This window comes from Anser cygnoides, chromosome 19 (assembly GCF_040182565.1).
Source record: "Anser cygnoides isolate HZ-2024a breed goose chromosome 19, Taihu_goose_T2T_genome, whole genome shotgun sequence".
Lineage (NCBI taxonomy): Eukaryota > Metazoa > Chordata > Aves > Anseriformes > Anatidae > Anser > Anser cygnoides.
The window spans coordinates 8780260-8795747 of NC_089891.1; the positions used below are offsets into that span (position 1 = coordinate 8780260).

General features: G+C 45.9%; 2 protein-coding genes across 4 annotated transcripts in view; one reads left to right on the forward strand and one right to left on the reverse strand.

The window, feature by feature from the left end:
• On the reverse strand, positions 1-14624 carry CRLF3 (cytokine receptor like factor 3). Its single transcript, XM_048064644.2, has 8 exons — positions 14461-14624; positions 12332-12539; positions 10171-10258; positions 9527-9704; positions 7819-8041; positions 7001-7133; positions 3440-3552; positions 1-3135 (listed from the first exon to the last, which is right to left on the reverse strand). Exons 1-8 carry the CDS (start codon positions 14581-14583, stop codon positions 2882-2884), a joined length of 1320 nt encoding a protein of 439 aa, XP_047920601.1. The 5' UTR covers positions 14584-14624; the 3' UTR covers positions 1-2881.
• Positions 13777-15488, forward strand: part of ATAD5 (ATPase family AAA domain containing 5) — a 19106-nt gene continuing 17394 nt past the window's right edge. The window contains exon 1 of one of the 3 annotated variants that reach the window (XM_013178910.3): positions 13777-13923. In XM_013178910.3, coding sequence (XP_013034364.3) covers positions 13849-13923 — 75 coding nt within the window. In that variant the 5' untranslated portion in view covers positions 13777-13848. Of the gene's footprint in view, positions 13924-14891; positions 15111-15488 lie in introns of those variants that run through there. The other 2 variants (XM_013178916.3, XM_048064608.2) reach the window with 2 other exon arrangements.

Sequence of the window (15488 nt, forward strand, 5' to 3'; positions counted from 1 at the left end):
CAGCTGTGGGATAAAACTTTATTAAAAAATTCAGATTTCACTTGACACAAATGTCTTAGTTTTGAGGTAAGAGAATGTACTAGCTTCAGAAAACAACTTTCAGGCTTTCATAGGCAGTTAACACTCTTAAAGCCTTGCAAGGCTCCAATAGCTAGAGGTGAAAAACTGTAAAGGATGTGCCAAGTCTTCTATCTAGCTGAACACTGCTGTGAAAGAACTTAACCCTTTTTTTAATCCAAGCCTATATTGGTTCTTTGGATACCTTATTTTCTTACTCAGGTCTTGCCCTGAGATTCTTCACCCCTCCCAGGTTTGAGATGTGCCGCTCTTAAGAGGTGGTTGTACAGTACCTAATTTGTGATCTGGGCAGCTAGTCTTATGTTCAGTTAAAAATACAAAATTGGCAAGCTGGCCCTGTTCAAGATGCAGCTTAAAAACTTAAGTCAGAAGAACCGTTTAGTCTATTGTCATCCTCAGCTCTCAAGGGGAACAGTAGGGGCCTCCTGGGGAGCCCTTCACAGTCATCTTAAGCTGCTTTCTGTGTATATTCTGAACAAACTGACAAGGCATTACTGTCTCTGGAAGTACCTGAATTCGAGACTTAAATTTCACGATCTATTATGCTGGTAAATATCCTGCAGAATCAAGTCTGACTAGACCCTCTGAAAGCAGGTGAAAAGGTACCTGAGCTGCTTATTCCTCAGAAATGTAGATATTCACTATTTTAATTTCCATACAGTAAAAGTACTGAGTTACAACTAGTACCTGACACCTGAAGTCTTACTAGTAAAATTACCAGCACTACTAATTGGAGCAAGATTCAAGTTGGCTGCTGGCTGGAATGACAGCCTGATCCCCTAGACACAACTGATACGGTTTGATTATCTACTCGACTTTCACAGCTATAGCAAAAGAACCATATTTAAGATGTGGCAGCTGGGATACAGCACAATTTTGACAATACTCATCACAATAATTCAAAGGAACGCTGGATGTATAGGATATGCTAAAAGTGAAACAGCTGCAGCATTCTCAGTTTAACTGTAACTGTTTCCTTGCTAGCACAGAAGAACAATAAACCTGCGGGTGTCCAGTCATCCTTGCTTCATGTTTTATAGTAAATTCTAATTAATTCTATATGTTCTTTCAATCCCTCTGAAACTTCTCATTTTTTTCTTGTAAATGGTAATAAGATCAGCTGTCATTCTTTTCTGAAATTCATGTACCCCTACTACCAATGTTTGGGGCAAAATGCAGGCAGGACAACTACTATTTTTGTACTGACACCTCGAATATGGGGGGTATTAATACAATGTAATTGAACTTCTTATGCTAGCATAAAGGGACAGTACAGGATGTTGAAACTGATAAAAAAGGGCAGGATGATTGTCTAGGTTTTACTAAAAAAACAACTTGCCCCTCTAACATGTTAAAATGTATATTTTTTTAATTGAACTTGATGTAAGGAAAGCCTTTTTTTAAGGTCCTCAGTGAGCTTTACTTCAAAGTACTCTTTAAATGCAGTAGTACTGCACTTTCATCTTTTGACCAGGAGTAGTCTATCTGACAAGCTTATTATGAATCTTATTTGCCTATTAAGGGGAATACTGGTAACTTTATGTGAATTTTACATATTAATGCATAGTCATTTTTTATCCCATCCTACTACAGTGAGGAGAGAGCTAATGTAGCACCACCCTCTGCTCCACTTTAACTGGCACAGATTAAATCTGTGCCAGCGGTGTCCGCCTTAAGCCCTTCTTCATTACTTCCTGACCTACACCTCCAGCTGCAGTCCCAGCTTGCTCGGACAACACGCCACCACGTGTGGCCTCAGCTGGTTCTAGTGCCTGTAGCAGCACGTGGGGAGGCTTTGCATTCCCGTGCAATAGTGCAAGCAGACAGCTGGGATTTCTAGGAGTCCCATGCAGAAGAACAGCACCTCACTGTTACTGTTGCTGGGACAGCAGAAAGTTGCCTCTGCATCTTAAGGGGGCTCTGTGAGGAATCATGGCTGCCATCTGCATGTCATACTTGAGCACTACACCACCCAGACTTGCTCTGACATCAGCTACAAAGTAAAATATAACTAGAAAAGACATTCAGACCAGAGAAGGATAACTGTCTGACTGTAGGCATTGGTCTAATGTGAAACAAGTGTCAGTATTAAGTTGAGGATGTAAGCACCACCCTGCAACTACTCTAGAAAATGTATTCCAAGTAACAATACAGAAAACAGTTCAAGAAATACATGGAAGTAAGGCACTTACATTAAACCGAGTCACTTAACAGTCTAGGTACATATCTGAACAAACACCATGGCTCAGACATCCTTGTTTTGGGGCAAATGAACAGTACCGTGCATAGAAGAAACTGGTTGCATGCAGAACCCACTACCCATTCATGTTATTAAGGCAGCATTGTGTACAAGAAAGCATAGCAATGCATCACTGCTCTAAATACTTTGCTCTTTTTATGAGTGGTATAAATAAAGCTTTGGTCCATTACCTCCAACCCCCTAAAGTTTATAGGCTTATTTCACGGAACAGCAGCATTAAGCGAAGTTAATTTCATACAATAAGCGTACCCTGAGACTAGAGTACAACAAAATACTGACAAAAATCAAGTCTGGAGGAGAAAAAAAAAAGGGTAAAGTCTTATGGACTTGCTTAAATTAATGTCTATACCAATGCCTATTTAGCTTTTTCCAGAGTAAAAAATCCAATGTTTCACAACTACTTTTTTGAAATGAATCCAGTAAGAAGTACAATATAGCGGAGTTCAAGTAGTAAAAAGATTGTTGATATCAAACAGCTGGAAATCCAGGTTTTAACATTACACAGTATAGCAAGAACAAGAATCCCTTCACTCACACGAGCTGCTAAAACACCAGAACTTTCCAGCCTGGGTATGAAAACGAACATCCGAAATACAAAGAGACACAGCATTGATCCAGTACCCAGTCAAAGACCACTTCCCTGTTGTTAGAGCTAATGGTTACTCTAAGCTTGAAGTTTCCTCCCTCATTGCTGGAAGGTCCTAACTGCACAACTTCCATGTCAAATGTCACAGTTGATCCAGAAGTAACAGCAGGCAGTTGGTTTGTCATCTCTTTCCCATTTACAAATACTGCCCCTGAAACAGTCAAGGTATCAAACATTATTTCTCATTTTCTGTATGTACCAACATGCAATACTGTCTGTGTTTTGCAGGCAAGTAGAAATGAAAGGCAATCCTGTCACATTGCTTTTTGTCACATCAAACAGGTTGCAGTAACTGCATGCAGGAGATCATGATCTCACCAAAGATGATAACTGCATGAGCAGAGTACACACAATGTGGGTGAAGTTGCTTGTGTATTATCCAGGGATAAAAAGGACTAGGGACTGCGGTATTTGGGGAAAAAAAATCACATTCTTCAGTTATGTGACTGACTCACCGTTTGTGCTAATACACACAGCCTTGTCCCGCTGCAAAGAATCGTAGCCATTCTGCTGCTCCACACACACTCCTAGGCTGTCTCGTCTGTCTGGCTGTCCCACAGTTTCAATTCTACCAAGCAAAAAGTCAGGTCAAACCCTGGATCTTTACACAAAAGCATACAATGAAATCCCCAGTAACAATGAAATCCTGTCATATAAAACTTCTGCACTGTGCTCCAGGGCTTTCACCAAATTCATTGGGCTCTTGCCGCTGAGCAAGGGTGCTTCTGTATTTGGGTCTTTTCTCATGTACACTGCCTTTTCTGAAAGATGCTAAACCATAGTTTTGGGAGAGACTGAGTGACTCAGGAAACTCAGCTGGTCTTTTCTAGGAAGTAAAGCAATGGTTATTTTCTTTACAGTTTAAGAGAGAGAGAAGCACTGATCCTTAGTTGTTGTCAAACAACAGAAAACCCCAAGCAAAAGCTTTTAAGAACTGAAAATTAAACTGGGCAGTAGACTGGCACACAATGAGTTAACTCTGTCAAGACAAACAGGGAAGATAAAATTGGAACCATGTTTTACTGCTGCACTCTGTTAGCTTTTTCAGTCTCCTGGGAATATCACTAAGATAGCAAGAGCCTTGTGCTGTAAAGCAAAACAAAATTAAAAAGTTGAAATATCCAAGAAATTTTAATTTGAAAATGATCCACAATGCTTTCCCAAAACAACTTTAAATGAGAATTTGAATTAATTTTGGTACCCTAATCTAGATTTTAAACTCTGAGTTACTGGTGAAGTTTTATAAACAGCTATCTGAAAGGCAAAGCCTTTGTGCACAAGGTAATGTTAATTCATTCCATCCCTAGTTAAGGGAGCTTTTCTTAAGATTTCTGTCAGTACAAACACTTACTTCCAACCCACAAATGACAACAAAAAAGCATAGAGACCCATTAAAAAGTAAGAATTCTGTCCTATCAATCTGCACCCACACTTACTCATTTTTGTACACCCTTTTCTGCAGAGTACTGTGAAAGTAACCTGGATCAGCAGCAGCAGGAAGAAAAAAAAATATCACAAGCAGCAGGACAGCAAGTACTGTGAGGTAGGAGCAATGGTGCCCCCAGACTGGGATCGTTTACACCGGAGCCAGTCTAGGACCAACTGAACTATTTAGGTTCAGCTCTCTCAGTGAATCCAGGCTGAGGCCATGTTTCGCATCATGCACTTCTGTATTCATCACATCCAGGCTTTCCAGCATCACTACACCGCCATCCTTAACCCCTAGAGAGCTAGCACCAAGCAGGAAAGACCCAGACCTTCCTTACACCATAAAGAGGAAGCACAACACGACTGCTCAAGACAAGGGCCAACCAACAGTTCTCCAGTGGCCTTCCCTCCCTCTCATGGGAAAGGAGGCCAGGATATGGCATAGATCACCATTCCCTCCTTACCTGGTTTTGTTTTTTCAGTGATAGATAAATAGCCAGCTCAAGAACAGTACAGAGCATCACTACACAATCTCCTAAGCTTTGCTTTACTGGACCGATTTTTCCTACCATATTAACAAAGTTTTCCAGCCTTTATAACCTCTAAGGACTTAAAATTTGGTTACGTGCTAGGAACAATGCTCAGTGGAACACCATTCAAATCCCTTCTCACTGCTTCCAGTGCTGCAGAGCAAATGACTTTGTCCCAGTCACTGCATATGCGCACTGAAACAGTTCAACCACCACCAGTTTCCATTTGTCTCAGAGCACAGAGAAGTAAATCTATGGGTGATCACACACGCTTCCTTTTAATAGCTGTAAGTAGAGTTGTGGTGGGCTCCTGACAGTCAGTCCGATCTTCACACTGCCTCTGCTGGATGTCCTCAAACCAGCACCCTGCCCAGACTGGCTGTGGCTCCCTACTGCAAGCGGAAACTTCAGAGACAGCTGCAGAGCTGGTCCCTGGGGAGAAACGTCACCTTCCCAAGGGCAGCTCCCTGAAGGCTGCAGAGAAACAGGATGAGTCTTGACTTAAAGCAATGCTCTTTTCCTCCAACTTGTCCAAATGCCTTACCTCAGAGGATAACTAAAGCAGTCTATCTTTTAAAAACAGATACAAAGCATTGCATTTATTACAGCTTCACTTTTCACTGATGAGATATTCCTGTGTCCTGAATGCACTGGAAGAATACAAAGCTGCTTCACAAACATCTGTAACGTGAACCTCGCTTACTTGGTTTGCTCTAAAACCCACTTATCCCCTTGTGAATATACTTTTGTTTCAACAGATGGAGAAACCAAGCACCAAATATTACATCTCACAGCTCAGCAAAATCTTACACACACTGAAACAGGAAGCTACTCTCAAACCTTGGAAAAGGAACACAACCATTTGTGACGCTGTCTTCAATCTTAACATTCATGTCATTACAGTTCTCAAGGACACGTGCTTGTTACTGCTCTGCCATCCTGAAACAATCTCATCTTGGAGAGAAGTCCACATTACTAAACTGTAAAGATTTTCATGTGTTACCAATAGAAAAAGATAAAAGGATGTTGGTCTGAAACAGAACCAAGGGAAACCTCAAAGTTCTGCCTTTAATTTCACAGGCACTTCTGAGCCAAAAGATGTTATATCTAGCAACAGATTTCAAATGAAAGCTTTGGGTCTTTTTATCCTATCCCAGACAGGACAACTGAATACATCCTCATGCTACAACCATCTCAAGTCAAGATAATTTATCAGGAAGGGAGAAATGACACACCATGTTACAAAAAGTATCATGCACAGTGCCCTTAAATTGTCTTTGGGGGTTGCCTACTGTACAGCAAGTAGTTTTATTTAACCAAAAGAAAGATGGAATAAAGCTTCAGAGTCTCTGAGGTCTGTAACTACAGCTGACAAACCCATAAGTTCCTCACACCCAGTTAAACAGTGTCATCTCGGGAAAATGACTACAGGCAGCAGAGCTGCCAAAGTTTTTAATTACATTCTGTATCAAATGAAAAGCTTGAATTTCACAAGATATCTTTTCCAATCAAGACCTTCTAATGCCAGGAGTCTGCTGAGCAATAATTTTCTGAGAGGTTAAAGACACCGGTGCCAGACTGTCAACCTTATCTGTCCTGAAAAAACATGTGTTTTCCCATCCAAAGTCATCAAAATGTGGATAGTCTGGGAAGAAAAGAACCCACTGGCCCAAAGCTAAAAAGACTTGATGGAAAGTCTCCACTGACTTCTGGCCAGCCAGTAAGAGATGCTACAAAACAACAGAAAGCTCAGTGTTCCACAGATTTGCTCACCATGGGCCATATTTCACCTTCCCTCAGGAGTTCACTCTAGTCTGTTCTAGATAGGTGCAGGTCCTACAAAAACATCAGGTGTTCTTCTAGAGCTGGGAAGCAGAAGTAATGAGAAAGAAGTTCAGACTTCACACAGACATGCTACCTTAATTAGGTCTGAGCTAATACAGAATTCAAACATGTATCATGACTTGGGTTTACATACAATTAAGATACAACAGACAAGAGAAGGAATTTTGGTTCACAGTAGATGCACCAGACAAAAGCTATCCAGAAAGTACTTGCCTGAATGTTAACGTTTGCCCACAGAAATAAGTAGGAGCTTTGGAGTAGAGCACACCGCATGACTGAGAATCATTTCGAAGTGCTATGTTTCTTCGACTGCTCAAGCTATAACCCTCCAAACCAGTTGTCCATTCTTCAAAGAAAAAAAAAATAGAAGCATGAACTTCAATTAGACTAGTTACGGTCTGTGCAAAATAAAGTCAGTGGCAACGTCCACTCAGTTTACCTCATATGAAGCTTAAGCTATGTAAAGAACAGGGGCTGGTTTTGCCTTCTTCTGATGGAGAGGTTTCTCTTTCAAATCCTTTACAATCACATAATATATTTCCCAGCTCACAGAAGTTTACTCTATGCTGCAATCCCTGTGAAGTACTCTCGCAGGCAAAAGAAAACTTTTGTGACCCACTGCATTTACAAAATTGAAAGTGAAGATGAAACTGAAGTTTTCTCTCTCAATACAAGATAACTTGTCATGTGACTGCCGGTCATCAAAATTTTTTTAGGTAGGGTTGAGAGACAAGGGGGAAAAATCTTGACTTCTGGCCTGCAAGCACTGTCTCAGAGATGGTTTCCAAGGCTAAGCACTAAGCTGCCTGCTGGAACAGCTCACTGCCTCTCGTGCTACCAAGCTGAAATCCAAGTTCAGCGAAGAACTTCTAGGATGAAAGAACAGATAGTTCATCATACATCACACCTATACCATAGGTAAGGAAACCCCACCACTGCACAAAAAGCAGATCCATTCAGCTATGGACCTTCAGGAGCACTGCACTGATGACAGGGAATTAAGATGAAGACGAACAGCAAGGAAACAGTACCATGGGGCACTAGCGTGGTGCGGCCGATCTGAGGAACGCTCCACGGACTCCACTCTTGCCGTCCATCTCCTCGGGCACAGACTCTGAACTGGTAATCGACATTAGGATCAATATGCAGCACTATGAACTCTGTCTCTGAGCCAACATACACATCTTCAAAGTGACTGGCAGTGCTCTTACGATATTGCAGTCTGTAATCTTGTGGTACGAAGTCATCGTCCACCTAGAGAAACATGTATTACATTAATATGTAATTAACGTGTGACCCTGCTCTTTTTTGCCTTCCACCTCTGAAGCGGCACACATTAGGGTCGTATTGCAGGCTGTCAGCAGAGGCAATTCAGGGTCACAAGGTATTAAAGAGCAGAAAGCATGCCTTATAGAAAATAAAATCAGTCTCCAAAACAACTAATAAAAAAAGAATTTGATCACAGCTTAGAAGTAGCTACAGAAGAAACACTTAACGCAGAGCTTATCAGTCTAGCAGAGACATAACAAGATCCTTAAGCAAAAGCTGAAGACAAATTTGGAGACAAAATTCAGTGCCAACTTTTAACAGCAAGAAGAGTTCACAGTTATCCTTCATAAACTGTTCCAGGGAACAACTTCCAATTCTTTGATATCTCTAAGTCAAAAGAGTGTTTTTTTTTCCCCCACAAAAGCTCCACTATCACTCAAACATGACCAAATTCAGGAACTCCTTATAACACAGAAAAATCAGACTACATGTTACAATAGCGCCTATGCTTTCACACTCTGAATCTACATACTTTACAAGGTAAGGTGACGAATGGCTGCCTGCTGCTAGAAAAACAAAAGTTTGTTTCATGCTGCCAAGGAGCGTAGAGCTGTCCAACAATGACTAAACCACATCAGAACATAGCAATGGTTTACTCAAAAATAGTTCCTGTATCAAAGAGAGACTACTTGAGTAGCTAATGCCAATATTAAAGTATTTTCTCTTTCTATCCACTCTATTTCCCTAAGAACAGAAATGTGTTTAGGTGTAGAAGCCTAACAGAACAGGTTCAGCCACCTCTGGATGATAATCCTGGGTCTGCTAAAGTGTCTTCAAACCAAACCAAAGCATCACCCCAGCAATGAGGTTCAGTCTCCACAATAGCACTTAGCTGTTGCTGCCATACAAAAGCAGCGCACGATTCCACAGCACAAATGGCTTCGTGTGAATCACATCTGTCAAACACACAGGAATCTTTGGTCTTGTTTGTACAACAGCAGCACAGGTGGATTACTCTCTGCTATTTGTTTAGTGGGAAGAGCAGGTGGAGGAGGCACTGCCTGCTTGTCCAGCGTCTGGCACTTGTTTAAGCGTGGGGAGGAGGGGCGGCACTGGTTCCAGCTGTTCCTCCCAACTTTTCCACAGACAGGGAAGGAGACTGCAGAGCAGAGGTGCACTCGTGCATTGGCCCCTTCTGCCTGCACATGGAGGCAGGGCACGCAGCAAGAGTCTGAGGCAGAAGTGTCACCATCAGGCAGACACAAGCCTCAGCACCAACCACAACACCACCAGATTACCTTGCCTTTAAATGAGGCCGTTACCATAAAAATCTCTTCTGAAGTTTCTAACAACACACTGGAGTGCACTATTCCTTGAAGGCAGCAGAGAATCCAGAATGAAAGGAGCTTTTTCAATTTCTTTCAAGAAAGCCAAAGTCTGAATGATTTTCAGCCAGGATATGTTACCTACCTTACACCATCGGACTAAAATACCTCCAGGCTTCTCAACAAATTCCTCTAACTGTACAGGTGGGCGAGATGCTACAGTTCCATGTCTGAATATTTCATTTTTCAGTATGGTAAGAAGGCAGTCATCCAGCTGGGCAGATAAACAAGGCACATCAACCAAGGAGGGCACTTCTGGTAAGCTGAGAAAGGAAAGTTTGCTGTAATGAAAGGGGCCAGCCTCTACAAATTCATGTTTTGCCCATACACTTGAATCTGTACAAACTTTGCAAAGAGCGAACAGCTGCAGAAATTGGCACGTGCATTTCAAACTTAAAAGGCTCAGAAAACACCCAGCGTTTCAGCCCTAACCAAACTGTCTGTTTCTCAGTAAATACTCTGTAACACAGGCTGTTCCACAGGGAGGAGTTTCACCATTGACAAATAAACAGCCGGTATTTCTACAGAACATATGCAGGTTGAAAACTACTCCATTCTACGACTGCCAAATCCCAAAAAAGCCTATGAAACAACCAGGAGAGTAACAGCTCAGATAAATCTCTTAAAGGAATGGAAGACAGGACTTCTGTTTCAAAGGAGAAAAGATCCCCACAGAGGAGCAGCACATGTGCCACTGCCTCTGACCACCTCAGTGTGACGGTATCTTACCTATCTAGCTGAATATGTAAAGCTTTTTTTGTAAAGTTGCAAAGTTTTTCATTCTGTTGTCCCACATCTCCACGGACTGCACTCTCTCCTGGAATCAAATGGTAGAAATATTACTAATGAGAAAATGTCCAAGTAAGGCATTCTTTGCTTCAAAGAATAACCAGTTCTGACACGAACAGCCAATTAAACATGAAGCATTCTCAGCACTTTTGCTCGACTCTTAGCTAGAAAATAAAATTATAGTTAACAACATAAAGCCTATCTAGCAACTTCTGAAGCTCTCAGACTTCCCGTAGACATATCCATAGCATGTAATAATTGCCTCAGGTCTCAAGCAGTAGCAGAACTGGGGTTGGATGCCAGAAATCCTTTTCTCCATCTGCTTTAAAGTAAGAAAAAAGCAAAGCACCTTCACTGAGCAGAAAATCAAAAAGCAGAAGCTTAAAAGCAAAAAATGATTTCAACCATTGCTCTGTTTGCTACAATATAAATAGTCAGTATTGTCATAATCAATGAAATAATCCATGAATTAAAGCCTGGAGATAAACAGAAATCTTTTCATAAGCTTTCCATATAAAGTCGTGTCCCGCACTTCAGCTTACAGGGATGTATGCTCCATCTATCTGATGACTTTATGGTAATTTACAACATAAGCAAGCTCAGTTCTTTTCCAAATGGAGAATTACAAACATTACAAATCTCTAATGAAAAGCATACGTCATAATTGGCAACAATAAATTTAATAAGCATGGAGGCTTAACTCCTCTCTGACTCATGCAATCCCGGCTCACTTTAACGACACGACTGAGCAGTGCCTGTGTGCGTGTGCTGAGAGAACAGCGACCCGTGGGTTGGGAAATGCGCAGCTAGTCAGATCCTCAGGAGATCTGACAGAAACTTGTAGAGAACACAGGCGATCTTTGTCACCACCCTGTGATTCAGTAACTTGAGATGTAAAATAAAAACAAGGTGATTACCAACTGTCCCAGAGTTGTGGTGCTAGAAATAAACCAATAAATTAATCCTTAAATATTGTTGCTATTCCTGTGAGCAGGAGGCACAGTGGTACCAAACCAGCACGTTTTTAAGCACTAAGCTCACAGCTGAGTGCAAGCTGGTACATTTCCTACCCAAGGGAGGCTGCTCAATACCCTTTAGTTCACAGAACTGAGATCATGTTGAAAGAAAGTTAAAGTTGAGACATGAGAACAATGCAAGGAAACTGCCAACATAGTCATGGCTCAGACATGCTCCCAGTAGGTTCTCCAGCGTGGGGAAAACAGTCAAGAGTGACATTCCTTTCTGTCTAGGTATTTAGCATCAGTAGGGTACAAACTTAGAAGAGAATATATTAGTTCAGGTTGGAAGGGGCTTTCAAAGAACATCTCGTCTAACTGCTGACAGGCACTGAGAGTGCTACTCCATGTACCTATTTTTGTCAAATCTTTTGGAGAAGCCTTTTCCACACAGCGGCCAGTCCATTCCTCACGTTCCCCCCTACTGGGAATGTGATCACACTTAAAGGGAAAAAACAGTGCTTATTTCAGTTGCTGTTCCATTAAGCTACAAGTAACTTTCTGCGAGTCCAAAATGTTAGGACAAATGTTTGCTCTCTCGGTCTGCACAGTATGTCACTTTTCAAGACAGATACATTCAAATTTTAAATGATTTTATCCTGTAATGAGAACTATTGGTCCACAACAGATGAAGTTCATCCTTACAGAGGACAGACATTAAGGCTTATTCACACCAGAAATTCTACTGGACTCAGTTGCTAACTTAGTAAGACCAGAGACATTTTGTTATTATGGTACCCGAGATGTATTTTATTTCAAAGTAGCCTGATAAACTCATTCTAGAGTGGTGGAGTGCAGGACACCCCTGCAGCAAGGCACATTTCCAAAAGCAGATACTCCCAGTCCTTAAGAGAGGGCTACACTGACACACGTACATCCTAGGATTGGAGTGAAATATTAAAGCACAAGGTAAAATTGATCAGCTCCTCAGTCTACCCAACTTTTCATCTCTTCTTAATGCTTCATTTGAGAGGAGTCCAAAATGAGCCAAATATGCCGCTCCTAACAGGAGCATTTGAGAAAAGACTTTGAAAAGAGACACGCTGGAAGGCAGAACTAAGGCTGAGTATTGGGTCCTGCCTTACCTTCCTGGAGCAGATCATCAGCAGTGCTGACTCCGTGCTCTATTAGCTTCTGGCATTCATCCAGCGGTTTGATGCTCTCTTGTTCTATAGCATCCACTTCCTGCAGCAGTGACATCAGTCGCTCATCCAACAGCTTCTTTAGGGTCCCTTTTAAATCATTAAAATGTTGCTCAAGTACATCTCTGGTCAGCGTTGCACTTTCTCTGATCTAAATTCAGGTGACAGGAAAGAAGGATTCAGGATAAAGGCAACGACCAAGCACGTCTTTTATTGTTCTGAACCACCTCATCTGCACCTGCAGGTGAAGAGCTGCATGTGAAGTCAGCTTTAAAAAAAGACCACAGGCAGCTAACAAACAAGCTAGTGTAGTCGTTTAGAGTACACCTACAGCAGGGAAGGAGGCAAAGAAACTAGCTTGGACCAGGGGAAGGGCAGATTAGCTCAGCAAATCAAGATCACTTCTGAGGCTTGAGCTGAATACAAATTGGGTTACTTGTACTTCAACTGAAGAATTTTTCTTGTCAGAAAAGTCAGAATGCTTTGTAGGTCCTCCTGCCCTGCCACCCCTCACAACTGTTGGGATCCTATTCAAACACCACTCTGCCACCATACACAGGCAATCCTCAGTGGAAAGACAAGACAGCAGACTTTCAGAAGTCTATATAAAAACCCCTTTTCCAGACTACATCCCTTCACTAGATTTTTAAGATCCTACTAAAGCTGCTTTTTTTCAGTCTTTTCCAAACAGCCACTTTTGAATTTGTCTGTGCTCAGGGTTACGGCATGGGGTGAACAGCAAATCTCATTGGATTCTGGAGGAGCCAGGCCACAGAAGGTTCTACCAGTGTTCATAAAATACTGGCACTCACTGAATCTGACCTCTAAGGAAGAAAATGCATTTGAAAACCCTTGAACTAATGCTGCAAAAGTCAGAGGCACAAAAGTTGTTCATAGGAAGATGTTTAAGTTACACACATGAGGAAATGCTGCAACATGCATGCTGCCTTACACGTAATTTCTAGATCTTTAGAACTACAGACAACCAACACAGGAAGTTCTCTGGTTAGGTAAAACAAATTTCCTCTTCAAGTAATATTCATGAACCTCTACAGCTGCCGCACAGCTCGGTTTCCCTTCTCTTGCTATTTCAATGCTTCAGAAAAAAGGAAGTGTTCGGCTTTGTGCAGGGGTGGGGTGGAGGAAGGCCGAGCAGCCACTTCTCTAAGCCCGCTACCTCCATTACGTGCGGATTCAAATCGAACAAGGCTCGGGGCTGAGCAGGGGAGGAAATACAAGGTCCTGAACATGCAGCGAAACAAAGCTCTGGGAAATCGTGTCCTATCAGTCCGAAAGGAGAGGACACAGTGTAAGTGACCCGAAGTGCTTTTCCTATCACCTGGGCCCACCGGTCCCCAGGCAACGAAACTTCTGCTACCTGAGCCCCAGCCTCAGGCACTCAGCGCTTCGGGACTGGGGGAACCCTTGCGTGGGCGTCGCGTGGCTGGTTCTCTGTGGGCATGGTGAGAGAGAGCAGAAACAGACGCAGACGGGCGGCCGCAGCCACTGCAGCAAGGCAAACAGGTTTGGTGTCGGTACGTGTGGGGTTAGCAGGCGACACCCTGAGACTGCAGCGCCCGGGCTACGGACAGGCACGGACAGCCCGGGCACACGCAGACAGCCCGGGCACACGCAGCCCGTCTCGCTGAGGAGCTCCCAGCACAGCGGCTCTGAGAGCAGCTAACAGGGCACGGCGCCTGCACCCGCCCCGGGCACCGGGCACCCACCCGGCGGATTTCCAGCGGCTTTCCGCGTGCTGGGCCCGGCTCCAGAGCAGCGCCCGGTCACGGCGGGAGCGCCCCGTTCCCCCGTCCCGTCCCGTTACCCCTCGGCTCCCTCAGCGGGGCGCTGCCGGCAGGGCCCCGCGGTGCCGGGGGGGCTCCGCAGGAGCCGGGCCCCCGGGCGCTGCCGCCGTCCCGCCGGGCACCTCGGGAGCAACGAGGGTCCTGCCCGCTCCCTCCCACGGCCGGCCCCGGTACCGGCGGGCACGGCCCAGCCCGGCACGGCTCGGCTCGGCTCGGCACCGCTCGGCCCGGCCCAGCCCGGCCCCTCCGCCCCCGGGCGCCCCGCACCTGCTGCCGCGCCTGCTGCAGCCCCCCCAGGCGGTGCCGCAGCTCCCGGCGGTAGCTCCGCGCCGCCTCGATGCTCTCCCGAGCCTCCTGCAAGAGGAGCCGCGCCTCGGCCTCGGCCTCCATCGGCGGCCGCGGCGGGCACGGGCGGGGCGGGGCGGGGGCGGGGCCTTCCTGGAGGGGCGGGGCCTGGCGGAAGGGGCGGGGCCTCCCCGGAGGGCGCCGTGCCCTGAGGGGCGGGGCGGGGCGCGGCGCGGAGCCGAGGGCCGCCGGGGACGGGAGGGGGCGTGGCCGCGGCGCCGACCGTTGGAGCGGGCTCTGGGAGGGGAGAGGGGGCGCGGCCTCCCTCCCGCCACGTGACCGCGCCGGGCCCACGTGAGGGCGGCGAGCGGGCGGCGGTTGGCGGCCGGGCGGGGTCACGTGGGGCGGGGCGGCGCCGCCCCCTTCCGCGCGGGTCGCTCCGAAGCGCGGCCCGCCCGCCCGCGCGCTTTTCTGCCCGCCCGGCCCCGGCGGCCGCCATCGGCCCGGCCCCGCCGCCCCATGGCGACGGCGCGCGCCTGAGGCCCGGCCCCGAGGGGGCTCCGCGCCCCGCCATGGTGGGCAGGCTGGCCCTGGCCGCCGCCTCGCTCCCCGACAAGGACGGCGACGTGCAGGTGGGCTGGGGGCGGGCGGCCCCGCGCGGCTGGGCCCGGCCGGGGGAGGCGGGGAGCTGCGGCCGGGGGCTGCTGGGGGCTGACAGCCCCGCTCCGCACCCTCCGCGCCTCTGTGAGGGGTCCCGGTTGGGGCTGCCGCTGTCACCCGGGAGGGGGCTCCGGTACGGGGGTGTCCGGCCCTGAGCGCTGCGGGGCTCCCCGCTGTGTGCCCTGCGAGCCCCGCCCGACGCAGGGACCTGGGCAACTCCGGAGCTGCAGCCTCACAGACTGTTACCTCTAGCCTTGTGAGGTCTCTGTAAAGCACTTTGGAAGACCCTCTGGTCACTTGCAGCTCCGGGGGCCCTCAATGTAAGGTACCTTCCAGGATGAGGTCTGTTA